The sequence below is a fragment of the Mastomys coucha genome, unplaced genomic scaffold (genome assembly GCF_008632895.1).
Source record: "Mastomys coucha isolate ucsf_1 unplaced genomic scaffold, UCSF_Mcou_1 pScaffold3, whole genome shotgun sequence".
Lineage (NCBI taxonomy): Eukaryota > Metazoa > Chordata > Mammalia > Rodentia > Muridae > Mastomys > Mastomys coucha.
In genome coordinates this window covers 10,295,598-10,322,385 of record NW_022196909.1, presented here as the reverse complement: position 1 = coordinate 10,322,385, position 26,788 = coordinate 10,295,598, and the positions used below count along the sequence as shown (strand labels likewise).

At 43.8% G+C, this 26,788-nt stretch overlaps 1 protein-coding gene across 1 annotated transcript in view; it reads left to right on the top strand.

Annotated features, from left to right (window-relative positions):
- The window catches only part of Crybg1 (crystallin beta-gamma domain containing 1), a 236,318-nt gene that overhangs the window by 92,280 nt on the left and 117,250 nt on the right, over nt 1-26,788 (top strand). The window contains exon 2 of the mRNA XM_031348565.1: nt 23,532-23,664. Within this exon, the coding sequence (XP_031204425.1) occupies nt 23,532-23,664 (133 nt within the window). The remainder of the gene's footprint in view (nt 1-23,531; nt 23,665-26,788) is intronic.

Sequence of the window (26,788 nt, the reverse complement as noted above, 5' to 3'; positions counted from 1 at the left end):
TTACAGAAGCTCCCTGGCCCATGGCTGCTCCCTGATCTCAGGCCCACAGAGCAACTCAGTTTTAATTGTTTTGTTGTGATGTTTTGTTTTTGAAGCAGGGTCTCTCTCAGTAGCCCTGGGTTTCACTATATAAACAAGGCTGGCCTTGAACTCACAGAGCTCTCTCTGCCTCTGTCTCTGGAATCCCAATATTAAAGGTGTGCACCCATGTCTGATTCAGCTCTGTTCTTAATAGTAGATCTTCTCTGAAGATGGATGTTGGCCACAGCCTCATCTGGTACCCTCTTAGTCTAATAGTGAACCAAAGTGGGATGTCTCACCTCTGCTGACCTGTACCCTGGAGAGTTCACTGTCTCACCAAACTCACAACAGCTTTGAGGCCGCAGGCTATCCATCTTTCACCTAGCAGAAGTGTCAGTGGCTGTCTCCATCCTCAGCAGGGACCCGCATGGCTGAGGAGGTGTCAGAATCTGCTCCACCACCATCTCTACTGTTCTCTCCAGGACTTTCTGTTTCTTTCTGGATTTCCAAGGCGCTTCCTCACTGGAATAGAACCCACTTTTTCCTATTCTGACTCTCCTTCGGCAGCTCACAAAAACAAAGGCTTTTCTATGCCTGCCCTGGTTCCTGAATAATGACAGAAGGGCTTATACATATTAAAATGCCTAGGCCTTATGCTAGCCTTGTTTCCCATGAGCTTGTAACTCAGTTATTCCATTTATACTATTCTATGTCTGTCACTTGACTAGTTAGTTACCTCTCCTCGGTTTTAAAGATTTATTTATTTGCATGAGTACCCTGTAGCTGTACAGATGGTGATGAGCCATCATGTGACTGCTGGGAATTGAACTCAGGACAGCCCTGCTCGATCCCACGTAATTCACTGTAGCTGTCTTCAGACGCACCAGAAGAGGGCATCAGATCTCATTATAGATTGTTGTGAGCCACCATGTGGTTGCTGGGATCCGAACTCAGGACCTTCGGAAAGTAGTCAGTGCTCTTACCCGCTGAGCCATCTCGCCAGCCCCCCTCTCCTCAGTTTTATACATCCAACTTCCTCCCAGTCTGGGTGACAAATCTCCCGCACCCCTACCTTTCCTAGAGTTCTTCTCTCTGTCCAGAAGTCCCACCTTACTATCCTGCCTTTTGCTGTAGGCCTTAAGCTTTTTATTTTAACCAATCAGAAGGTACTTTTGGCAGGCAAGGAAGGGCAGAGACACATACATCTTCACACAGTGTACAAAACCGTCACTCCACCAAGTTCCCATTGCTGTTTTGAGATGCAAGTTCTCATTCTGTGCCAGGGTGGACACAAGCAATCCTTCTGTCTCAGCCACTCAAGTACATGAGACTATAGACGCATATCACCACCATGTTCATTCTCTATTGTGGAATTAAACTTATGAAATAAGCAAGCTTGCTGATCTTGTAGAGATTGGGAGTCTGGATTCCCAGTTCCTAAGTCAGGTGGCTGGACATTTCCTGTAACTCTGCTTCCAAGGAATCTATTGTCCTCTTCTGCCATGGGCCGGCCGATCTGGGCCTCCCTCAACCCGCGGGAGAAATGAGGGTCCTAGTCAGGTTGACAAGATGTAGGCGAAGAGATGACAAACAGAGCCGACACGAGGGTGGTTACATCTGAATATATTTCTTAGAAATGGCATCAGACTTTTACAGTCATTGCAAAAGAGAGATGGTAAATCTGGCAGCTCAATAGTTGAGGTACATCTGAGGCTATCTAAAACATACTGAGTCTAAAGCAACAGCTCTCTCCTCTGAACTGGTGCTGCATCCCCGGGCCCAGAGCGCTCTGGGCCCGAGGGAATGCGAGTTGCATGAATCTGAGTCCTAGCCCATCTAAGTTCTAGTCTTAGTCCTTCTGTGAGTCCAAGTGCTAGTCCTTCTCCTTGTCCTAGTCCTTATACAAAGTGAAAAGCAGGCTTAAGTAGCATACAGCAAGCAGGGCAAATGTCAAGAGTCACATAGGCAGGTGGGGGTTACAGCAGGGGATGCAAGACTGAAGTCACAAAGGCAAGTGACCCCCACACCAAGGTCAGCAGGGTCCCGTAGCTAGGTGTGAAGCAGGAGGAAGAGGAGTGGAGCCCTCCCTGTTGAAGTATTATGATACTCCTATGCTAATTCTCTGGTTCTTGCTGGGGGCAAGCAGTGGGGAGTTCCGATCTAACACTTTTAGCTAATGTCCCTGAGCGAGGGAAGCCCTTCATTACTCTCTAGTATGCAAAACATTTCTAGTTATTGTAAACTATTATTGTCCTAAGGAATGTGCCTGACCCTTGTTAGCTCTAGCAAGGCAGTTACTTTGAGAGAAATTGCAAGCTATGGACAGCTTGGTATTAAACTATGATAGTTGGAAACATTGTGTTGGCCAGGAGACAATGCCCAATCTTAACCATTTACGAATCATTTCTTGGGGTACCTTTATGCCTAATTATGAGGCCGTGTTGACGATTGGAAAGACTGATCTGGAACACATCTGAGTTAGGGGATACCAGCGACTGTCTGAAATCCAGGAGGCACAGAACCCCTTTTGGAATCTTATTGCCTTTTATCCTTTATCAGGATTTTATCCCCAATATTTTGGATGTGACTGGAGTAGACGAGTGTGTGTAGCACGCTTCTGAGGGCACTGTACTTATGTGTACAAACCTATTCTCAGACACACATAGAATTAAAAATTAATAATTAAAAAAACTTCAAAAATTAATAACTTGCCCACTTACATAAATTCATTCCTAGGTACTCTTTAAATATTATATATATAGTGTTTACATTTTTTTCACTTATGTATACATGTGTGTGTCTTATGTGTGTGTAAGTGTGTGTGCCACATGCATCTTGGTGTCTGCATAAGCCACAAGACGACATTGGATCCCTATAGCTAGAGTTCCAGGCAGTTATGAGCAATACAACTGAGGTACTCTGGAAGAGCGGCGAGCACTCTGAACTGCCAAGGCGTCTCTTCAGCCCCTGATTTAAAACAAACAGGAAAACTGCTTTCTTCAAAAGTGTTTTAAAGAACACTTTAAAATTTTTATATGTGTGTTTGCCTGCATGTATGTGTGCCCTGTGCCCCCAGAAGTCAGAAGAACATTAGACCATCTAGATCTAGAGTCATGTGTGGTTGTGAGCCACCATGTAGGTGCTCAGAACTAACCCCATAGTTTCTGCAAAAATAAGTACCCCTAACTATTGAGCCATCACCCCAGTACCTCTAACTACTGAGCCATCATCCCAGTACCCCGAACTACTGAGCTATCATCCCAGTACCCCTAACTACTGAGCCATCATCCCAGTACCCCTAACTACTGAGCCATAACCCCAATACCCATAACTACTGAGCCATCATCCAAGTACCCCTGCCTCCAGAAGTTTCTTTTATTTTTGATGAAATCTTGTCATATAGCTTAGCTTGGCTTAGAACCCACAGACCTTCTACCTCAGCAAGAGATTATAAGTGTTGTATGTCACCATACCTGGTTTAACCTTTGCTTCGATTTAGCTTTTTCTTTCTCATAATCTTTTCTAAACTGAAACATTCAGATTCAAACCATTTGGGGAATTTTGTCTGAGGCAGACTCTAAGATGAGGGCATTATGGACTCAGATGGGCAAACAAGTCCTTTGTGTATTAAGCACACACACACACACACACACAGCTGCAGAAGATGTGTGCACTTGCTCATTCTACCCATAAGTGGCTAGATTACACCAAGAGGGAGCACCAACTGTGCAGGGATTCTACCTATAGGTGGTCAGCTTACACCAAGAGGGAGCACCAACTGTGCGGGGATTCTACCTATAGGTGGTCAGCTTACACCAAGAGGGAGCACCATCGATGTGGGAATTCTACCCATAAGTGATTAGCTTACACCAAGAGGGAGCACCAACTGTGCGGGGATTCTACCTATAGGTGGTCAGCTTACACCAAGAGGGAGCACCGTCTGTGCAGGAAGGGCCACACTGTTTCAGTTTGTCTCGCCCTGGACCTGGATCTCTTCCAGTTCTTTAGTCATGGAGGTTTTCCTGAGAAAGTGGAAAGGGAATTCGTCTGTACCCCCGAAGTGCCAATTCTCTAGCTCTTGGACAAAAGCTATTGTGGGTCCACAGTGACTTCTTATAGGAGTAGATGTTGCCAGCAGATGCGAAGAGCACGATGAACCTGCTACCCATGTTTCTGTTGTTTGTTTAGGTGGCTGACTGCTGTGGGCCCTGCCTGGCTTACACCGCTAGACTCGAGTGTTGATTTAGCAAGACAGGAAGCAGCTGTCTCCCAACGCTCCTGTTCTCTTTGAAAGTATCCAAGCACCTTAGTCTCTTACTTGTGCCTCACAGCTTAGATTCCTCGTGAGACGGATCACTGTCAACTCCAAGAGTTTTTTTCATACTACCTGGCCTGATTTTGCCTACTTCAGAAAGTTGATTTGTTAATTTTTATGCTTTAGAAATCTTAGGAGGGCCAGGCAGTGGTGGGGCACGCCTATAATCCCAGCACTTGGGAGTCAGAGGCAGGCAGATTTCTGAGTTCGAGGCCAGCCTGGTCTACGGGGTGAGTTCCAGGACAGCCAGAGAAACCCTGTCTCAGAAAAACCAAAAAAGAAAAAAAAAGAAAGAAAAAAGGAAGAAAGAAATCTTAGGCAGGAGAGAAGGGCCATGAAATGCAATGGCACAACTTTATTGAAAACACTGTTAGCCAGGTTGGTGGCACAGGCTTGCAGTCCTAGAACTTTGCATGAGTTCTGGGCTAGCCTGGGCTGTATAACAAGATCTTGTCTCAAAACGAACACATAATAAACTACTTAGCGATATGATAATAGGTTTTGTAGTCTGAAGGGTTAAAGAATCTTTGCTCTCTTCCTCTTTTCTTCTCCCTTTCCCCCTCTCTGATCCTTGGGAAGTTAGTTAGTGTCCACGAAAGGAAATCCATGGTCACTGGACAGCTTGAGCAACTACACAGTTAGTGGGTGGTTCTGTTTTCCAAAATAAGCATCAGTCTCGAGAGTGTACCCCAGGCTATGCTGGGCTAGAAGGGAAAGGCATTTTCTAGGAGAATCCTAGTTAGGAGCCCACAGGTGAACCCTAGGCTGCCCCGACCTTGATGCATGATTCAACCCCTGAGGCCCCACTATGTAACTCCTGTTCTTTACAGATTTAAAAAAAAACACCTTAATACTTCACAGAAATAATCAGATACTATTTTCCATTCTTATACCAGCGTTCTCCTCTTACACATTATTTTTCCTCCCAGCCCCGTACTCCCAGAAATAAGACTCAGAGTCAAAAAAATATTTACAAATACGTTGGCTCTTCTATTACTAGACTATAACTTAGGATAATCCATATATTCTAATCAACATTCTGCCACATGACTGGTTATCTGTGTCCGGGTACCATGCGACCATCTTGTCACATCTTCCAGGGCAAATCTCACGCACCTGGCTCTATCTCAGAATTCTTTCTGCTTCCTGGATGTCCCACCTTCCATTCTATCCTTTCCTATAGGCCATAGGTTTTGTAATTGACAGGTGAGGCATCCATATTACACACAAGATATGATCTCTACAAAGACGAGTCTTACTTTAAACCTGTTAATCAGGGATCCCAAGAGGATATGGAAATTGTGTGGTAAAAATGCCCCTTGCAGATTATAAATTATTACTCAGATGTGAGGTGTCCTTGACACTGTGCGCATCTTTTGCGGGAAGGGAGACTGAGAGAATCTTGGGAGCTTAAAGAGCTCTCATCTGTGTGAGTGTGTGTCCTGGTTGGTTTTTTGATTTTTTTTTCCTGTCAACTTGACCCAAGTCATCTGTGAAGAAGGAATCTTAATTGATAAAATGCCTCCATCAGCTGAGGGGTTTGCAGCCCCTTAGGACGAACAACAAAATGAACTAACTAGTACCCTCAGAGCTCCCAGGGACTCAACCACCAACCAAGGACTATACATGGTGGGACTGATTGTTCTGGCAGCATGTGTATAGTAGAGGATTGCAAAGTCGATCATCAATAGGAGGAGAGGCCCTTGGTCCTGTGAAGATTCTGTGCCCCAGTGTAGGGGAATGCCAGGGCCAGAAAGTGGGAGAGGGCAGGATGGCAGGCATGGGGAAGTGGGAGGCAACGGGGGTTTGTTTTGGTTGTTTTTGTTTGTTTCTTTGTTTTTTGGAGGGGAAACTGTGAAGGGAAAAATTTACATGTAAATAAAGAAAATATCTAATAAAAATAATGGAAAAAAAAGAAATAAAGAAATAAAGTAATAAGAATGTGATAAATAGGAAAAAAATGCCTCCATCAGATTGGCCTATAGGCAAACCTATGGGATTTTGTCTTGATTAGTGATTGGCTAATCACTAATCACTAATTAGTGAGGAGAGCCCAGCTTACTGTAGGTGGTGCCATCCCTGGGTAAGTGGTCCTCAGTATTATACGAAAGCAGACTGAGCAAGTCAGGAAGAGCAAGCCAGCAAGCAGCATCCCTCCATGGCCTCTGTATCAGCTCCTGCCTCCAGGTTCCTGCATAGAGTTCCAGTTCTGGCTTCCCTCAGTGGTGGAGTGTGACCTAAGAGCTATAAGCCAGGATCAATCTTTTCTTTCCCATTTACCCAGGGTGCTTTATCACAACAATAGAAACCCTAACCAGGATAGAATGGGTCTCTTGCTCTTTGGTGGCTTGGCACATTATAACGGGTAGCTCTAATGTTCAAAAAATGACTGTGGGCCATTTTGTCTATATGGTTTTGTGTGTCCAGATGTAGGGAAACTCAAGCTTATGATGTGTCATACTTTCCTGATAGATTTTACTAGAGTTTTAGAAGTGTTTATCCCTGTTCAGTAAAAGCTATGGAAGTACAGAAAGAAGTGAACCAAACAAGCTTGCAGCTATTTAGAATCTAAACTAGAGGCCAGCAAACGTCCTGCAAAGAGCCAGTAGCGAGTGTCTCAGGCAGTGTTGGTTGAGACTGCTCGACTCTGCCATCAGAGCGTCAAAGCAGCCATGGACACGCCATTGTGGAGAGGGTGGTCCCAGGAGACTCTCCTTACAAACGTGAGGAGTCAGAGTCTCAGGGCAGAAGAGGGCCTGCTCTTGCAGAAGACCCTACTCTGGTTCCCAGCACCCATGTTTGATCAAGCAGTTCACAGCCATCTTAACTCTTGCACCAGGGGCTCCATTGCCCTTTTCCGGCCTCTAAGGGCACTTGCACACATGTGTTTGTGCAGGAGCATGCATGTGCACACAGGCATGCATACATAAATGATAGATAGATGATAAATAAGTGAGTAAATGATAACTGTCAATTTTCTGTGTTCTTCACCCCAGTAGAGCTGTCAGAACTGCGCAATTACTTGATGTCATTGCTTTTTAATTCTCTGGCAAACATCTGGACAGATGGTCGTTACCTTACACAGGTGGTATATAGTCCCTGCACATCCTGGTTTTTTAAAACAGATGCTATCTTGGAAATCATTCAAGAACAGATGTGTGACTCTTGTGGGATGATTGACAGTAAACTGGAGCAGTCCCTGATTTAGGTTGGGAAAGCCTATGGAACTGAGAAAGAAACGGAGATTGGCAGGCAAAACCTGTGTCAATAGTTAACTAGCTTACACGACAAGCTCCATTCCTTCCCGGATTCCACCCTCTGTTGTTGCAGCTCCAGAATCCTTATTTAAACTTCCCAGAAGAGCCCATTGGGAGTTTTCCAACATTTTTCTTGGCTGTTTTTTTCTGGTTATAACAGAACGTATGGTGCTTTCGGAAAATATAGGAGACTCTAGACCCTCGTGACCCAGTTAGTCAGAGATGGCCACTGTCTGATGCTGTGCATTGCCCTCTCTGTGTTTCTGGCTCCATTACCTGGTTGGCAGGTCATTGCTTGTCTGCTTGCCATTGCATTGGAAGCTTTAGTGTGTGTCTTAAAGGGGAAATGACATGCTGTAACATGGATGTGCATCAATTTCACGATTGCCTAAGTGGGTTTTGCTATAAGAAGCAATGCTCCCATAGGCCCCACTGCAGGTGTTCTTTAGGGATTTCCTCAGAATAATTTTTCAGAAGCAGAGGTGTAGGACACTGTGCTTGCATGCTGGCACTTAGTAAGTACAGACAAACCACTTACGAAAATGTTGCGGCCATTAGCATCACTCGGCAGCACTACAGACGTTAGACAGGAGCAATGTGCAAAATCACCTCCTATTGTTTTACAGCAGATATCTCCTGCCTCTCTTTAATGTGTTTTTTAATTTAGTTATATGTATGTATGTGTGTGGGTATGAGCATGTATACGCGCATGTGCCCATGGAGGCCAGAGGGGAATCAAATACACTGGAACTGGAGTTACAGGCAGTTTTGAGTGACCAGCGTGGGTGCTGGAAGCCAAAGCCTCTGCAAGAGCAACTGCTCTTAAGGAGTTCAGCTGTGGAAGCCTCTGGCTCTGCAGCTCTCTGGCTCTCAGGCTCTCCTCCTACAGCTCTCCTCCTCTGGCTCTCTCCTCCTCTGGCTCTCTCCTCCTCTGGCTCTCTCCTCCTCTGGCTCTCCTCCGGCCCTCCAGCTCTCTGGCTCAGCTTGCCAGCCTGCCAGCTCTCCAGCCCTAGCTCTTCTCTCTGTCTTTCTTCTCTTTGATTTGGTGACAAGAGGAAAAAAGGGCTTCACTTTCAGTATTTCTGAAAGGGGGAGCCTACATTTTCTTCTATTACAGGGAAGAAAAGAGGGTCAATTAGGAAATTAATCTTGCAACTAGAATGATCTCTATTCTTTTCAGTAACAAGTAGTCACTACAGCTGGGAAATGCCGATGTGGCCATCAGCACTAAGCGGTGTGTGAAATGAAAAAACGGTAATGCAATTTGTTTCCTTTTTAATGTTATGAATTGATTGTTTTAGAAGCATCTTATATGCCTAGTGCTACCTTATTCATAAAAAACAAGTTTAAGCCAAGGGCGCTGGCATATGTTTACAGTTCTACCACCTAGGAGGTACAGGCAAGAAGATCAGGCTTTCAAATCCAGCCCCCGCTATGGAGTGAGCTCAAGGCTAGCCTGGACTACATGAGATCCTATCTCAAAAAGAAAAGAAAAAGCTTATTTTCCTTTTGAATCATAGGCTATATTTAAGATGTTTGTTCCAAAACCAGTGTGGAAATAGTTGTAGTGAGGAAAATGACATCAAACAGAGCCATTCTGCTAGTTTGTGCTAGATTTTCACATTCAAACACTGTAAAAGCTCTTGCCTTTATCTCCAGTTTAGAAATAAGATCCTGCCATGTACTCGGACAGGTGACTCACAGTCCATCCTACCAAGGAGATAACACTCCCTCATTTACAGTCTTGTTAAACAAAATAAATATCTTCTTGGGACGGAATGCTTGTGGTTTGGTGACTCAACTCTCCCTGAGCTGGAAGCCTGGATTCTCAACTAACCAGTGGCACAAGAAAATACTTGTTTTATATCATACCCAGGAAAGCTATACACAAATAAAGGCATTTATGGAGCATGAGTTACAGGGATAGACAATGTTTGAATCTTCACTCCCGAAAAGCCTATAATTGACTTGAGAAATACGAACACTTAATAAACAATACTAAACCACAGGAAGTCGTCAACTTATCTACAAAATTGTATTTCATAATGATCCCCTTAGGGTTGAAAACCAGAGCCACCTCCTGCCTGTGCATGTCCTTCAGTTCTTGCTCTCTGAAGAGACTGGTGCCCTTGAGCCCAGACTGGGATGAGTTGGGGTCTCCTGGCTTCACCTTCCTGTGTGCATTTGCTGAGCTAGCCCCCATCCCCCCCCCGCTTCCCTCCCCTCCTGAACACACCCTCGTATTATTTGAGATTTTTTTCTCCCTTTCTAGTCTTAGTCAGGGAAGATCTCTCATTTTCCCAAATTCTTTTTCACTTCATATTTTTTAAAAAGACTTATGTCATGTATATGGATGTGTTACATGTGGGTGCTTGGGAGTTGGTTGTGAGCCACCATGTGGGTGCTGGGAATTGAACTGAGGTCCTTTACAAGAGCAAAGAGTACTCTTATGGAAGCCCTCTTCTCCTGACTTCCACTTCATTTTCTTTGCCTTCTTACTTCCTCCTCCCACCCCACTGTCACCCTCCATCACTCTCTGCGTGTCTGTAAAACCCAAGGCTAGATAGAGCTAGTGGTGTCTCTGTGTAAAGAGGAAGGAAGACGTGAGTCTCCAGGAGAAGTCAGACAGTGGCTTCTGGTAGTGAGGCAAGCCCTCTACAGGTCCATCCTGTGTGGTCTGAAAAAGATCTCTGGCCAGCATCTCTTCCTGACCAGCCCTGATGGTTTTTTTCAATATTGTCTTTTTTACATACAATAATAATCTACACTCTAGAAAGACAAACATGTTCCCAGACTATTTTATTGCTTCTTGTTCTTTTAAAAACCAATACTGAAGCAAGTCTGTGATTCTCATTCTTTTTGCCTCTATGGTTTAATATTTTAGGGCATTTCCTAAAGATCAAATCACTGTTTTGACACTATATTTAATGTGGAGTAAATAAATTACCTTCAAAAGTTTTTGGAATACAACTCAAATGCATTTTGGCATTCCCTTCCAAAGCAGATGAGTTAAGCAAGGAAAAGCAAGATTTTCTGAGATCAGGAATCTGGGCGAGTGGTTTTACAAGTTAGATTTGCTGGCGCTGACAGCCAAAGATTACAAAGGAAAATGGGAAATATGAACAGAAACCTAAGCAAAGACATGCGCAAAGTGTATGGAAGGAACGGGCAGATGGCTCTTTATGACCACGGGCTGAGGAGATGGCATATTGCTTAAGGGGGCTTGCTGTACAAGCATGTAGACCTAAGTTTGAATCCCAACACCCCCAAAAAAGTCCAGGTGTGGTGTCATGGCCCTGTTACTCTATTGCTGTGAGAACAAGGAGAGAAGGGTTGCCGGACTTATTGGCTGCCAACCTCACTCCATTTTCAGTGAGACTCCTTTCTCAAAGGGACAAGGTGGGCCTTTCAGGGCATCTAGTGTTCTCTGGTTTCTGCATGTGTACCCACAAGCGCATGTACCACCCCCATTACTTGAGGATCACACACACACACACACACACACACACACACACACATACACACAAAACTTTTTTTTTTAAAGAAAGTCTTAAGTTTAGGAGAAGACAGAAATGAGCTTAGAGTACTACTGAGGAACCCTTCAGGTGGGGACTCTGAACCTGATCTTTGGATCATACAAACAGCATCTCTGGATGGACAACCATATTAACCTACATGGACAATGAGGACACTATGGCAATTTTGTCTTGCCTCTGCGCCTGAAAGGTTTCTGTTCCAGAGATGTGGCATGGTCCCTATCAGTCTGTCTCACATGAACATTCCAGCTTTCTGTCTGCTTTGGATGGCACGTCTGGATCCCTGGAGTAGCCGTGTTGTTTTTTAATTAGAAATGTTTTTTAATTAGATAAATTTTTAATTAGAGTTTTCTTTCATAACAGCATCAATTAAAGACACTAACTGGACTCATTCGTTATGAATGTGATGGCAGTTCTAATCACTGTGATGCATCCAGGAGGCCCTTAAGCAAGGCTCACCTCTTATGGAATGGACAGACAGACAGAAGTGTCAGAGGTGTGAGCCAAGCAACCATAAATTGTGTATTAATAACTGGCCATTTTATACTATGGAACAACCATCCAGCATTTAGAAATTGGTAATGTGAGCATGTTAAAACAGCAAGGAACTAATATAAAAACTAACTTCTAGCATCGAGATGTGGTGGCAATTTACCTTTAGTCCAAGGACTCTTCGGAGGCAGAGGCAGGAGGATTGCTACAGATTCAAGGCCAGCTCGTTCTACATAGCAAGTTCCAGGCCAGCTACAGCTGCATACCAAGATCTTGTCTCGAAAACCAAACAACAAATACCTACCTCTAACCTCTATAAGCTTTACCTTCAAAAATTAAAGATAGAGGAATCTACTCATATTTTGAAATAATTCATTCTCACATGATAATGAAGATTTTACTGTAAGTACGTTACTATGTGTGAGAATATTTTGGATGTCCTTTTCTTTTTCTTTTTCTTTTTCTTTTTCTTTTTTATTTTGGTAGATAAGATCTTATTCCTCTGCCTAAGCTGGTCTTAGATGAAAAGATCCTCTTGCCTCAATGTGGGGCTTTAGGAATGGGCCCATCACACCTGGAGGCTAAATGTCTTAAACATTAACGACTCTTTTCTGATAGTTTTTTTTTTTGTTTTATTTTGTTTTTGTTTTTGTTTTTAGGATTTACAGAGCCACCATGTAGAAGGTAGTAGGCTCTAAATCTCCAGTGCATAACTGGGATAAAGTTGAGTATCTGATTTGCGAGACATAATAGAGTTTGGGAACTATAGCAAACACTGAAAGATTTTGATACAAGGGATGGTTATGCAATTTCTCTTGAATTTCTGTTTCTAGAAATACCTCCAAAGCAGTGATGTTTACAGACAGGCAGGTATAATCGGGGTAAAGATGGTCTGTGCGTGTCTGGAAGGCTGAGTGTGCATGTGTATCGTGCCAGCTATTTTAGAAGCTTGGGAGTTTCAGAGTCTCTTATTAATTGCCATTGATATGAGTCGTCTTGGGCTAGTGAGCTAAGGCGGAGCAAAGGTAAACAAAACAGACAGATGGTACATATTAAACGTGCCATAAAGTCAACTTCAAAGCCTGCGACATTGTCATGGACTGCTGGAAGAAATATCAGACAGAGCAACCCGACACGCAACGCCAGTGGATGCAAGGAGGGTGGCTATCCATCAGCCACGGACGAACTGGGTACCCGAAAGGGAGGGTGGAAGTGAAAAGGGATGGGAGCAGGGGGTGAGAAAAGGATGAAGCCGAGACAAAGGTTTCTGGTCAGGCTCAAAGTTTAATTTTCAGCACTGTGTTTATACAGGGAAAGCCCACAGACCCATCCTCTGTTTCTGCAAACTCAGCAGGCAGTCAACTCCTCAAAGCTCTGGTAGGAAGTTGCAAAAGCAGCGAGGCCAGGCCACCCCAGTTAGGTTGTTTTAAAACCATTGGGGGTTTGTTTAGCCTACTCAAGGCTGGAGGAGGGCACCAAGGAGGGGCTTCTGAACCAAAGCTTTAAATTGACAGTGTTAGGCACTCCTAACAAACCGGATCTGCAAGCAGCTGCCCTGTCGTGAAGCGGCCCACCTTTGAGGAAGGGACTTGGAATATGCTTACTCAGCATTCACTCACTGAGCAGGACTGAAGAAACTGGTGTTGTCCTGTGCCGTGTCAAGACCCACTCAAGTCTTTCCTCTTCCAGATGAGAGTAGGGGCTGCTGGAGATTGTAACGGAGCTAAAAATACTGGGACACAGGATAGGGAAGGGAGCTGTGAAAGAGCAGACTGGATCTAAAAGAGGGAAACACCGTGAGCTTACAGTATCATTTCTTACAGTACGGAACCACTGAACAACTTTCAGATGAGAGAGGACCACAGAATGGTCAGCCATTAGTGGGATGAGGATGGGTTGGAGTAGCAGTAGGGACCAGCTGGGAGCTTACTAATGGAAGACATTATGCGGCGGGAAACTAGAGTGACAGCAATGTGTCTCCCTTCTCTAAAGGACTTACAGTGAGGTACATCCAGTTAGCAATGCCAACTGGTAATGACTGGGAAGCTAAAGGAGGGATTGGCAGTCCAGTGAGGCCAGAGAAAGTTTGACGAAAACAAATGTATTCATAAAGTTCTGCAGTTTCCAAAACTGATCCATCATCGGGGTACACGCTCTATGCTGTCTGAGAATCTATGGGTAAGGGAATGTTTGAAAGTCTATGGATGAGGGACAAAAAGCTTTTCATGGCCCTTATTGAATCCGTATGTCTCCCTTCAGTCCCTATAGATGGGGTATTGAGTAAGATAATGTCCAAAGTCCAATGTGTCTATCAGAGAGTTCTCACGAGGCCGCTCCTGTTGTATCCCCCGAAAGCAAGCTCAGGTGTGATGGCGAAGGGTCCTCAATAAGTGGTTAGGGTTAAATCGGTTTGAGCAGAAGGATTCTTGTGGTCTACCTCTGGCTATTTGAAGGGCAGCCTCTCTCTCCTTGATCATATGACCACGGTTTAGCAGGCCTCTTCCTCCTTGCCTGGTCCATGGTGCTCTAATCGTTTTGTGTTACAGATAGCGATGTAGAGCCTGCAGGTAAAGGTGCTGCCACCAAGTGTGACGGTCTGAGTTCAGTCCCTGGATGCCATAATGGAAGGAGAGAACAGGCTCCTAAAAGTTGTCCTATGAGTGTCACCTGTGCCCCATGGCACGCACACAAACAAACATAAATACAAAATAAACCAAAGATAGCAATTTAAAATCCTCTCCCCTGCATTGTCGATTCATTATTTATGATCTCAATAAAGTCATTCATCTTTCTTTGGGGAATATATATGCCATCAAAAGAAAAGCTCCATTTTTCTCTTTGTTACCATTAGATTATGGGAAGTTGAGATGCCTTAAAAGGGCACATTGAGCAATCAAAATCCTCCTTTTATATTTTGACAAGTGTAAGCTAAACTTGTTCAGTGTGTTTGTTAGAAAGGGAAGCTGATGGTGGGGTGGGCATGGTCTCCAACTGCTGTGGAGAGAATATGTACAGCCATGAATGAAACTCGAGACTCTTGATCAGCGGAGCTCCTCCCTTAGACTCTCCCAGGCTCCTCTGCTCTCTGGAGCTTAATGTGGTAGACCTTGTGCGGGCTGGTGTAGACCTTGGCCTCCACTTATTTTGCCCTTGCTTAGAATGGGATCATTCTTTCCTGTGAGACCAGCCTGGGTCTGGGTGGGTTTCATAGTTGGTTAATCGTGCAGAGCGATCCCAGATATCTAAAGTTCCCATAGTGTCAGTCCTTGGAAAGCTTGATAACTTTCACAGGCAAGATAATTTCACAGAACTACCAGATTTTACCAATATATTAAGGCAATGATCCCAATCCTTGATTAGAGAGACATTCTGCATTGTACTGGCTAGATGTGAGGGGCACTTGGACATTTCTGTCCCCACAGTGCATCGAGAGAGGCTCTTTGCCTTCAAGTCACTCTGTCCATTTGTGTGTCCAGGGGAGGAGAGGCCATCTGGGAGTTGGGTTGTCAGTGAACCTTACTTTGTAGGAAACAATTGCAAAAGCTAAAAAACGAGAGGATTGGCATCCTTGTACAACCACTAGGTGGCAGTTTGGGCATTCTGTTGCCATGTTGACACCACACCCCTGAGTTGATGGTGTAGCTAAAATGGTGAAAATGCTTGGAAGTTTTGAAACTTGGTTAAGCGTAGCAAACAATCTCCACGCTCCCATTCAACTGGGGGCTTTGTGATCACAGAACTCACTTGAAATTAGAATTATTCATCTTCTCTAGGCAAGTGAATGTGAACAGCAACCATTTCTGAGCCTTTGTGAATTCATCTGCAAAATGGGGCACTTAGGCAGCTACACATTCTTTCTGATAAATATGCCTCCTCCAAGTGCTGTCCACATGCAGTCTTCCAAATGCTTAGTCAGGAAATGCCAACTTTTTGAGGACCTATGAGGTGGACACATAAGCACACACACTTTATGAACAGCTCCTAATTGTTTAACTCTCTTTTTACAATCTGATTATTACCGTGGATGAGGAGACTGAGGCTTGGAGAAGTTACATAACTAGCTACGATACCCAACGGCTAACCTGAAATGCTCTGAAATCCAAGCATATATGTCATTACATTCCTCCTTTTTTTTTTGGTTAAAAAAATAATAATAATATCAAGCCGAGCAGTGGTGGTGCATGCCTTTAATCCCAGCACTTGGGAGGCAGAGGCAAGTAGATTTCTGAGTTCGAGGCCAGCCTGGTCTACAGAGTGAGTTCCAGGACAGCCAGGGCTATACAGAGAAACCCTGCCTTGAAAAAAAAACAAAAAACAAAAAACAAAAAACAAAAAAACAAAAAAACAAAAAGAACAAAAAAAAAAAAAAAAAAAAAACAAAAAACAAACAAACAAAAAAAAAACAACAAAAAAAATCAATTTGAAGACAATGTTGCTTTTGAAATACAAACCCACTTTGTAAATCTAAAATCTTTGGCCCTAAAAAGGCAAGTAGATTCCCATTCAGTTTGTTAAATATCAGACCTACATGGGTCTATCCGGATTTTGTCATTAGATATGTCTTTGCGAGGCTCCCCAGAAGCCTGGCTCCCAGTTCTACACGTGGCTAACCAACAGGCTCCATGTTCTGTCAGTCTCATGGTTTCCCAAGCACAGTGTCTTTTCAAGGCTGCACTGAGCAGATTACATCAAGTAAGCCCCGGGAGGCATTTCAGGGTCAGGTCTGGTATTATTTGCTGGTATGTGGCCATAATCTAACACAGAGTCTAATGTTAGAGGGAGTGGGCCTACCCAAAAGGCTTTTCTCTATCACTTAGCAGCTGAACCAAAGAAATACCACATTTTTCTCTCTGTGTCTCTGTTTCTCCCCCTTCCCCTCCCCTCCTCTCTCTCTCTCTCTCTCTCTCTCTCTCTCTCTCTCTCTCTCTCTCTCTCTCTCTCTCACACACACACACACACACATTTTTCTCTCTGTGTCTCTGTTTCTCCCCCTTCCCTCCTCTTCTCTTCTCTTCTCTCTCTCTCTCTCTCTCTCTCTTTCTCTCTCTCTCTCTCTCTCTCTCTCTCTCTCTCTCTCTCTCTCTCTCTCTCTCTCTCTCTCTCTCTCTCTCTCTCTCTCTCTCCCTGTGTGTGTGGCCAGTAAATTTATGAATGCTTCTAACCAGTGTCTTGTTCATTAGAGTGGCTGTACTATATACTGTTTCAGGCTCTACCTGGGAAATAGCTTGAAGCACACAGAGGTACCTTTTTTTTTTTTTTAAGATTTATTTATTTGTTTTACGTATATGAGCACATACTGTACAGATAGTTCATATGGTTGTTGGGAATTGAATTTTTAGGACCTCCTCTCATTCTGGTCGGCCCCTCTTAACTCCGCTTACTCAGTCCCCACTTGCTCTGGCCCAAAGATTTATTTATTATTACACATAAGTACTCTGTAGCTGTCTTCAGATCTCATTACAGGTGGTTGTGAGCCAACATGTGGTTGCTGGGATTTGAACTCAGGTCCTCTGGAAGAGCAGGCAGTGCTCTTACCCTCTGAGCCATCTCGCCAGCCCCACAGGGGTACCTTTTGGTAACTTCCTTTTCAATTACTATAAGGTTAAGAGAACTCACTAGTAATATTTGTTTAGACGACAGAGGGCAGTACAGCATCAGACTCTACAGCCTGTCAGTGTAGCTGTCCCTTCTATGGCTGCTCTTACTGTTTTGGCTTGAGTCTAGCTGAGCCACTTCTAGAGCTGACCAGTCCCAGCCACTTACTCACCACACCCTGACCTCTGCATTAATCCCTACCCACTGTAACACAGAACACTGCACATCCTTCCACTCCAGGAGCTAGGAGGACAGCAGACGTGTGGGCCACAGGCTGAGGATTCTGGACCCCTTACCCTTCTTTTAAAGAGCAGGACACCCTGTTTAATGCAAGCTTCAGGGATTTGTCTGAGAAAAGGCATGTAGCTCTCTAACTTAAGAGGGTTCTCTAACAAGGATGCAACCTTGCCATTATTTTTAACAAAATAATGGTATCGAAATCAAAAGAAACTCAAATGCAGGGAAATAGGAAGGATAAAGTGAAAGAAGCTAGCAGGTGCTCCCCCTCTTAACAAGGACTCTAGGTAAATTCAAGAACTTAACAAATATTGACTATGACAGAGTAGTGTCTGCCCCTTAAAAGGGAAGCAGGAAAGACTTTAATTAAGCCCAGTATGAGGCACACAGAACCAGATGGAGTATTGGGAGTTGAAGGACATTCAATAGTGAGTTCCAGACCACCCAATGAGACTCTGTCTCAAGAAAAGGAAGAAATAAAACATTAAAAATTATTATACTTAATAAATTGATAAACACTAAGACTGCTAAGACTCCATTGCAAGATGGCAGTTTTTGAGGATTTAATTTTGTTTTACTAACCAAAAGGATTGTTGACCAGTAATGACTGTTTTATTTTTTAAGTTATTTGTTATTTTTTTAGATTACAGTGTAATTATATAATTTTCCCAATCCTTTTCTTCCCCCCAAACCCTCTCACAAACCCTCCCTTGATCTATTATAGTCCTTTAAAATTTTGTGTGTGTGTAGTATCCTAAATATAACTTGATCCAGTCATGTAATATTACTTTTATGTATACATTTTCAGCTACAACTATTTTCAAATCCTGGTTTTTCTCCAGGACATCACACTTAGACTTTCTTATGGTTCCTCTAGCCTAATTGTTAGGAGTAAAACTAAAATTTACTTCCTTAGACATGAAAAAGTACCCAACTTTCCAATTGCCCTTTGCTATTGCAAACATTTCTCAAGGTTGGCTTTTAGGCTAGGGAGATTTTCAGTCTAGTCCTTATGCAGCTATTCAGTACTGAGCCTGTTACAGCCCCTAGGGCTCATAGACCTTCAGTGTGGGTTTGTTCCTTTTTATGTACTTTGATATCTGACATGATGGCTAGATATCTGAATAGTGATAAACTTCCCCAGAATCTAAAAAGCCTCTGCCATGACTCTGAGTTTTTCTTTCTATGTAAATAGAGAGAAACATATGTGTAGGTTGTATTTTAGCCCATTGTCCTACAGTCCTACAGTTGTGGTTCGTTTTCTGGTGTGTTTGTTTTTGTTGTGAGACAAGGTCTCACTTTGTAGCTACCCCTGGAACTTGATATTTAGACCAAGTTGGCCTGGAACTCACAGAAATCCTCCTGACTCGGCCTCCTGGGTGTCGAAATTGAAGGTACAGTGTTTTAGGATAAACACTTGAACGATAGATTTCCTGTGGCTGAGGCATAGAGAGGAAGTGAGGAGTCCTTACAGGTGACAGGACCATCTGAGGTGTGTGAAAGGTGGCCCTGGAGCTAAGCCTGTCTCGTGATGACCTCTGTGCCCACACATCTCCTGGCTTTTCATCACCCCTCACCTGAGTCCTGGAGCAGGGTGTGAGATGATGGTTGGAGTAGCCAGGTGCATCACTGCTGTTTGGAAAGCAGTGCTTCTGGGTGCTGTTTCCTTCTGCTGTTTGCAGAAGGAAAGGGAAGTCGCCAGTGCCTCCACCTCCTGCTCCCTCAAAGGCAGGTCTGAAATTGTGGTTGTGCCTCAGACTGCATTTCCTATTTCAGAGTAGCACTAGGCCAGGCCCTTCCCTGGGACTGCCAAGGATAGTTCTCTCCGCCTCTGGCCACTGATAAGAGACCTGCCTCAGGACTGTGTGCATCTTGAGTCAGGGAGATCATGAGTTCAGGCTTATTAAATGGAATCAACCCTTGGGTCTATGCCTTACTAGTTTATCCCCTGAGTCTAGAGATCAAGCAGGCAGGCATCCTGGATTTAGCCTACCAAGAGGCCTAAGTCACATGAGTCTCTACTTCGATGCCTCAGATTCAGTCATAAACATGTCCTAACTCTACCTCTGTCAATGTTCCTGTAAGTGTGAGGAGCATGTTTCCCGAGAAAGCTGGGCAGCGGGTAGAGAGTATCCATTTTCACCTCTCCTCACTCGCTCTTTCCTAATAGAATCCTGGGTTTGTCAGATATGCATTCTCTGAATGGACACAGTGTCCTTCAGGCGCCAGGTTCAAAGGAGCAAGTCCAGGAACTGGTTTGCCGTGTAATAACACATGACAAGAAATGGCTTCTGGGGGTACTTCCTCATTTCTGAGGAAGATGCACAAGAAGATAGCCTGCCATCATTCCTGTGATGTCTAGAACAAGAGCAACCATAGAATCTAGTAGCAATTGAATTCTCTGATTAAACTCAGGAGCCCTTCTTTTCTTTCTTCCTTTCTTTATTTCTTCCTTCCTTTCTTCCTTTCTTTCTTCTTTAAAGATTTATTTATTTTATGTGTATATGTACATTGTAGCTGTACAGATGGCAGTGAGCTTATCATGTGTGTGGCTGCTGGGAATTGAACTCAGGACCTCTGCCGGCCCCACTCGCTCTGCCCCGCTTGCTCTGGTCACACTCACTCTGGCCCAATTCACTGTAGCTGTCTTCAGACGCACCAGAGGAGGGTGTCAGATCTCATTAGGGTGGTTGTGAGCCACCATGTGGTTGCTGGGATCCGAACTCAGGACCTTAGGAGGAGCAGTCAGTGCTGTTACCCTCTGAGCCATCTCTCCAGCCCCCTCTTCTTTTCTTCTATGTTAATAAACATTTTTTTTTATTGGTTTCTCTGAGCTAGACTTTGGGTTACTTAGAAGGGAAAGGATCCTATACTATAAACAGGCATGGATTGGCTCACAAGCAAAATGTGTAAAACGAACCGACAGCTTCGCCATCTTTGGACCATTTAACACGGATGGTGCTGTAGAAGAGACAACGTGGTTCTTGGAGACCTCCCTTCACTATCATAGGGGGCACACAAGAGCATTTCCATCTCTCCCAATCTCCGATAAATAAATACATATATTTTGCTCAAAATAGGATCAGTATTAAAGACAGTAGCCTATCTATACAATTTCACTCTACTGTTCCGGGTTATAAGAAATAATACTGTTTCAGAGTCTGGGCGTCTTTTCTCGATTGCTATTCCTCTTGGCTTAGTTGTGAGCAGAAGGGCAGGGGTAGAAGACAACTTGTGAAGAAAGGCTTTATGGAAGGTGTAGCTGTGGTAAGTCTTCACACCTGGAGGGTGGTTCTCAGGTGTGATTCTCCAGAGGATTCCGTTTCTACATGTATGTGTGTGGGGGGGTGTGTGTGTACGTGTGTGTATGTGTGTGTATATGTATGTTTGTGTGTGTGTATATATATATATATATATATACAGATGTACACACACACGTACACACACACACACACACAATTACTAAAGAGTTACCTGAAGGATTCTTTTAGCTTGGTTGGTTTTTGTGATAGAGTTTCTCTATGCAGCCCAAGATGACTTATTTATAGAATTCAATGTTGCATGCAATGAATTTGTTGAAAATGACGTTATGCTCTTACTAAAGAATTCATATACTTTCATCTCTTTTCTTCAGGGTTCCACCATGCAGCCCCAGGTGACCTTGAACTCCGACTCTTTCTGCCTCCATTTCCTGAAACTAGGATTATAGAATACCTCACTATGACAGCCCTACGAGATCCTTTAGTTCAAGTCCTTTCTATACTGACACAATTCTTTTTAGCTGTGTCTAGAAGGAAGGAAAAACATACTGCTTCTAATGTCCCTTCTCACCTTATGTCATGCAAAGAATAATGTTTCAGTTTTTTTTTTTTTAACAAAGATGTATTGACGTCCCCCAGTTATGCCCGTACCTGGCATGGTGGTGCCTGTCTGTAATCCAAGTAAAGACAGAAGGATCAGGAGATCAGGATCATACCTGATGACACAGGAAGTTCAGGGCTAGTCTGGGCTACATGAGAACCCTAACTCAAAAAAAAAAAAAAAAGACAGCTAAAGTAGACATGTTATTCTCATACATGGCTTCCTGACTGATATTACATTGCCGATTTGCACTTTTCTGAATTCTAAAGCACTGCCCCATTTGTCTCTTTACCCTTGGTATACTGTAGAGATTCTCAGAAGATTCTATTGTGCCTGTGAAATGTGAGGCCTTGGATTGCAACTTCTCTTCCCACCTCACTGGTAGTTTTCATTAAAAGCTGAAATCTTTCTCTATTTTATTCCAGCCTCAACCATATGATTTGGGGTGGAGGGGGCGATCTATCAATGCTTGTTTTAATTTCAATGTTTTGGTAACTCAAAATGGCTTAAAGAATAGGGTATTTCTAACACAAAAGCTCAGAGATAATACTGGTTCTGGGAGCCAGTCCATGGTGGCGCACACCTTTGATCCCAGCACTTGGGAGGCAGAGGCAGACAGATTTCTGAGTTTGAGGCCAGCCTGGTCTACAGTGTGAATTCCGGGACAGCCAGGGCTACACAGAGAAACCCTGTCTTGAAAAACCAAAACCAAAAAACCAAAAAACCAAAAACAAAAACCTGGTATTGGACCCAATAAGTCAGCAGTGCATGTTTGAAGATTTCAGTTGCTCTTGTGCGTTTGTCATGCTTTCCTTTTGGTCATTTCTCTGCCTACTTCCCCGAATGGGCCCAAGTCGGCCGCCATATCCACCACCTGCAGGGAGAGGGCTTATTTTTTCCTGTGGGTTTTTTTTTTCTTTCTTTCTGAGACAGGGTTTCTCTCTGTATAGCCCTGGCTGTCCTGAACCTCACTCTGTAGACCAGGCTGGCCTCAAACTCAGAAATCCACCTGCCTCTGTCTCCCAAGTGCTGGGACTAAAGGCGTGCCCCACCACCGCCTGGTTCCTGTGGGCTTTTAAAACAGAGGCCTTTCCTAGTCCTTTAGCATCTGCCCTTCATCCCTCAGATCAGAATCACATCACGGTGACTATGAACAATTTTCAGGCCACACAGACGTAAAGCAATGTTATAGCATCCAGAAAGAGATATGCCCAAATTAATGATGGGTAAGAGGACCAAAATCAGGATCGGACCAGCCACGAGTGACTACTTAGGTTGGATGTGACTTCTGAAGTGCATGACAGTTATGTGGTTGAACAAATTAGTGTTAGAAGCCAAGAAAATGTGGGGGGAGAAGATGGCAATGGGAAGCTTAAGGAAACAGAGGAGGGGTAGGCACCTTCAGTGTTAGAACACCTTCCTTGCCTTCGTTTCTTCCTCTGCATTTAAGTCTGATTTCATAGCCCTGCGAATAGTATCTTTTCCTGGCAGAACCTGTCAGGTGTGGCTGACCGTCGGGCACTGGGACATGAAATTGTCATTTACAGAGTTCATGCTCAAGAATGGTACAATTGAGCTACAGCAATAAGTTGTAACATAACATGAAAACCTCATCATGTTTTAAGTAATTTTATGGTGTTGTGCCACAAGTTGGACAGTCCTGCTAGATCTTTCTGCTAGCTGGGATTCAGTGTCCGTTTTTCCTCCAATGTTAGTGAAATGTATGAATTCTTTTGTCGCTTCATTTTAGTTTGCTTGTGTTACAGTTTGTTTGTTTGTTGTCGTTCTGCTTAGGTAAGGTCTCTTTCTGTAGCTGGTGCACAGTTATTCTCCTGCATGTTGAAGGGCAGGCTGGAGTTGTAATAGGTAGCCGGGGCACAGTCATTCTCCTGTGTGCTGGGAGAGCAGGCTGGAGTTGAAACATTTGGCTGCTTTTGTTACTTCTTAGCAATCATGACAGGAAAGCAATGAGGAACTGCAAACCGAAATAAATGGTATGCCTCTGACCAAAATCCCCCGTCCATCCCATGCTCTGTGTGCCTGGGTGTTCTAATTTGTTTCACATGGGTGTCAAGGAACCCCCTAGCTACACGGTGGCATCTTCAAGACTTACGCTGTGCTGTAAGAGCACTGGATTATTTGTGACGATGTCTTTAAATCTCTCCACTTTTCAGTACTTTTGATAATCATTGATGTCACCATTTCCATCCTTTCTAGAGCTTTCCTTGTACCCGATGGAAGCCAAGGGGAGACCCAGGAGTTAACACTGCATGGTAGTGAACCACAGTTGTCTGACACCCCCAGTGAGGTGCCTGGCCCTTCATCTACGGAGTCTGCAATGTTTAAAAAGGTAATGTTTCATTTCATTTTCTTTTCTTTTCTTTCCTTGGTTGTTTGAGAAAGGGTTTCTCTGTGTAGCCCTGGCTGTCCTGGGACTCACTCTATAGGCCAGGCTGGCCTTGAGCCCACAGTTCTCCCTGCCTCTGCCTCCCAAAGGCTGCAATTAAAGACCTGTGCCACCACCTCTAATGTCTCATTTCCAACATATGGTTCTCAGAATTTTAGTAATTAAAACATGCAAGATAACCCCTGAGTGACTACACAATTCATACTTATAAGGAATACTATGTGTTTTACATAGTAAATATAGCTGTGCTTATTATGTCTATTATGTTATGATTTATTATCTAATTCAGCATGATACCATATATATTCTGTACAATATAGTGTATGTTACAACACACTATTTCAAAGTGTATGATAATAAATGAATCTCTTTGGATATGTTGAATCCATGCCTCCTCTGCCCTCAGCCGTTCCTTCTTGAAGTCATGGATCTTTTGTGTAACCGTTTTCTTTTTACTTAGGGCGTATGAAGTACTATTACATCAATATTTGAAGTTAGTGGTTCTGTCCCAGAAGAAAGCATTAGCCTTCATGCCGTGGTTAGGTGTTTAACATTGTTATTAGTTGCTTTTCTTCTTTGTATTTTTCTTTCTCTTTAAACTTTTTTTTCATTTTCATTATTATTATTATTATTATTATTATTATTATTATTATTATTATTATTATTATTATTGATTTGGCACAGCATCTCACCATGCAGCCCTAGCTAGCCTCAAACTCACAAGGGCTGCCTGCCTCTGCCTCCTGAGCACTGGGATTAAGGGCGTGGCCACCCCTCCCAGCTCTGGTTGTGATCTGATGTTCATACAGAATGTTCTTATATACTCGGGATTCACAGGCTCTGGGTTCAATCTCTGATTTAATTATATTTTCTTAAAAGAAATGTTTTCCTGAGGTGGGAAATGCAGGCGTGTATTCTGGCTAACTGCATTCACTCGTGTGTATGGAGATATGATTCATTGTCTGCCTATCTGCAACATAGAAGAGCAGATTGATTCCCTAAGTCGCAGTCGGCTAGGTAGCGGCCAGACAGATCCCTTCTAACTTATAAGACCAACGAGGGCAAACAGTGAATGACACTGTGCTGTGAAAGAAGTCTCTCCAAGTGCAAAGAACATTTGCTTCATTAATACTGTGTATTAAAAGTTCATTTGTGGTGCCTCACTCCTGGAGCCCCACTACAGAGAGGTGACGGCAGAAAGATTCAGGTTCAAGAATTCTCCAGTTTACAAATCGAGATGGAAAGAGTTCCGGATGTTGATTGTCTGTCGGTCTGAATGTATTTTAGCATAAAACCAAAGAATTAGGCTTGCCTGGAGAGCACAAGGCCCTGCTCTAATATCTAACTCCTCAAATTAAGCAAAACAAAAAATGACTGCTTAGTGATGTTAAGCAATATGAAAAGATAAGATTATTAGAGCATGCTTTATATTTCATTAGAACATGGCAAAAATAGATAGGGAAAATCCATGCAGGATAGTTTAATACAGAAAAAAAACTAAATAAGAGCTATATCTTCATTACCACACTTTCTAACTCAGAGCAGCATATTAGCAAACATTGAAATAACAAATCAAATTTAAATTAATAAGCTTTCTGTACTTTATACTCACTTCCAAATGGATTTCTCATTTCCTTCTCTCCTTGCGAGTTATTTATAAGATCATTTATAGCCATGGGTGAAAAGCCCTGGTCCACCTGGTCATCGACCTTAGCTAAGGTTTAGAGGTATTATTGCACAATGCCTTTTATCATGTAAGAGGAAACTGGTTCTTCTCTAAATACAAGTCATTTCAGCTACTTAATGGCTGCCGAGGTCCCGGAGGTGGTTTGTGACAGCTCTCGGGGTAAGGCAAAGGGGATGCGGGAGGCAGCTCAGACATTGAGAGCAATGGCTGCTCTTGTGCGAGGCTTGGGCTTGATCCTCAGCACTCACTCACCTGGTAGCTCACACCTGCCAGAAACTCCAATTCCAGTGAACCCCATGCCCTCTCCTTGGATACCTCTCATTGCACAGCAGGAGCATATGTGATACACATTCAAACCTACAGGCATTCAGACATAAAAAAATAAAAATAAATGAATTTAAAAAAAAAAAGAATTAGAGCAAAAGATAAATGCCCTGGGGAGGGGAAGTGAAGGCTCCAAAGGGCCCCTGCCTGCCATGCAGGGCCATCAGCAGTCCCATTGTCTCCTCACACCTATGGCTGGGCCCTCGCTCACACCCTCGGGCTACAGCCAAGAAGCACTGGGTCCTGAGTATTGCCCCAAAGAGACCCCAAGGCCCCGAGGAAGGAAGAAGAGACACAGAGAAGGTGGAAAGGTCAGAGCTTGGAGTCCATGGTTAACAGAACAGCTAGAAAGGAAGAGGTAAAAAACAGTTCAGAGCCACACTGTCCCCAGGTGTCACCTACAATGGGGTCAGCCCAGTGCCACTTCTGTTCTACAGTATTTGATGCTCTTCCCCGGGGACTATCAGAGTACCTACCCCTGGAAGTGGACCTTAGCTTTGAGGTCCACTCTCGTCCCGTTTGCTCCCTTCACCCCCTTTCTGTTCTCATTCTTGAGCCTTGGTTTTCACGATCTTTCTTGTACTTTCGTTTATTATCCTGAGCCTGGAGAAACGAGGAGGGTGCCATATCCTTTCTCCTTATCACCCATGTGGTTGCTTTTTTTCTTCTTAGGTACAAGCGATATGCATCGTGTGTGTGAGCATTAGCAGGTGCGGGTGTGGATGCATGTGGATGCATGTGAATGCCTGATGGATATCTTCCTTCATTCACTCTCTGTTTTATTCAATGAAACAGGCTATCACAGTTAAACCCAAAGCTCACTCATTTGGCAAATCTGGCTGACCAGCTTGCTCTGGGGATCTCAGCATCCCCTGTGCTGCTGGAATTACAGATGAACAGCAGTACTTATCCAGTACTCACGTGGCTCCTGGGGACCCACACTCCTGTCTGCAAGCCTTCTCAGTACCTGCTGACTGACCCATCTCTCCTGCCTACCAATATGCGTTTGGCTTCCTATCTCTAGAAACTGTGGCTGAGAGGGCCAGTTAGACCTGT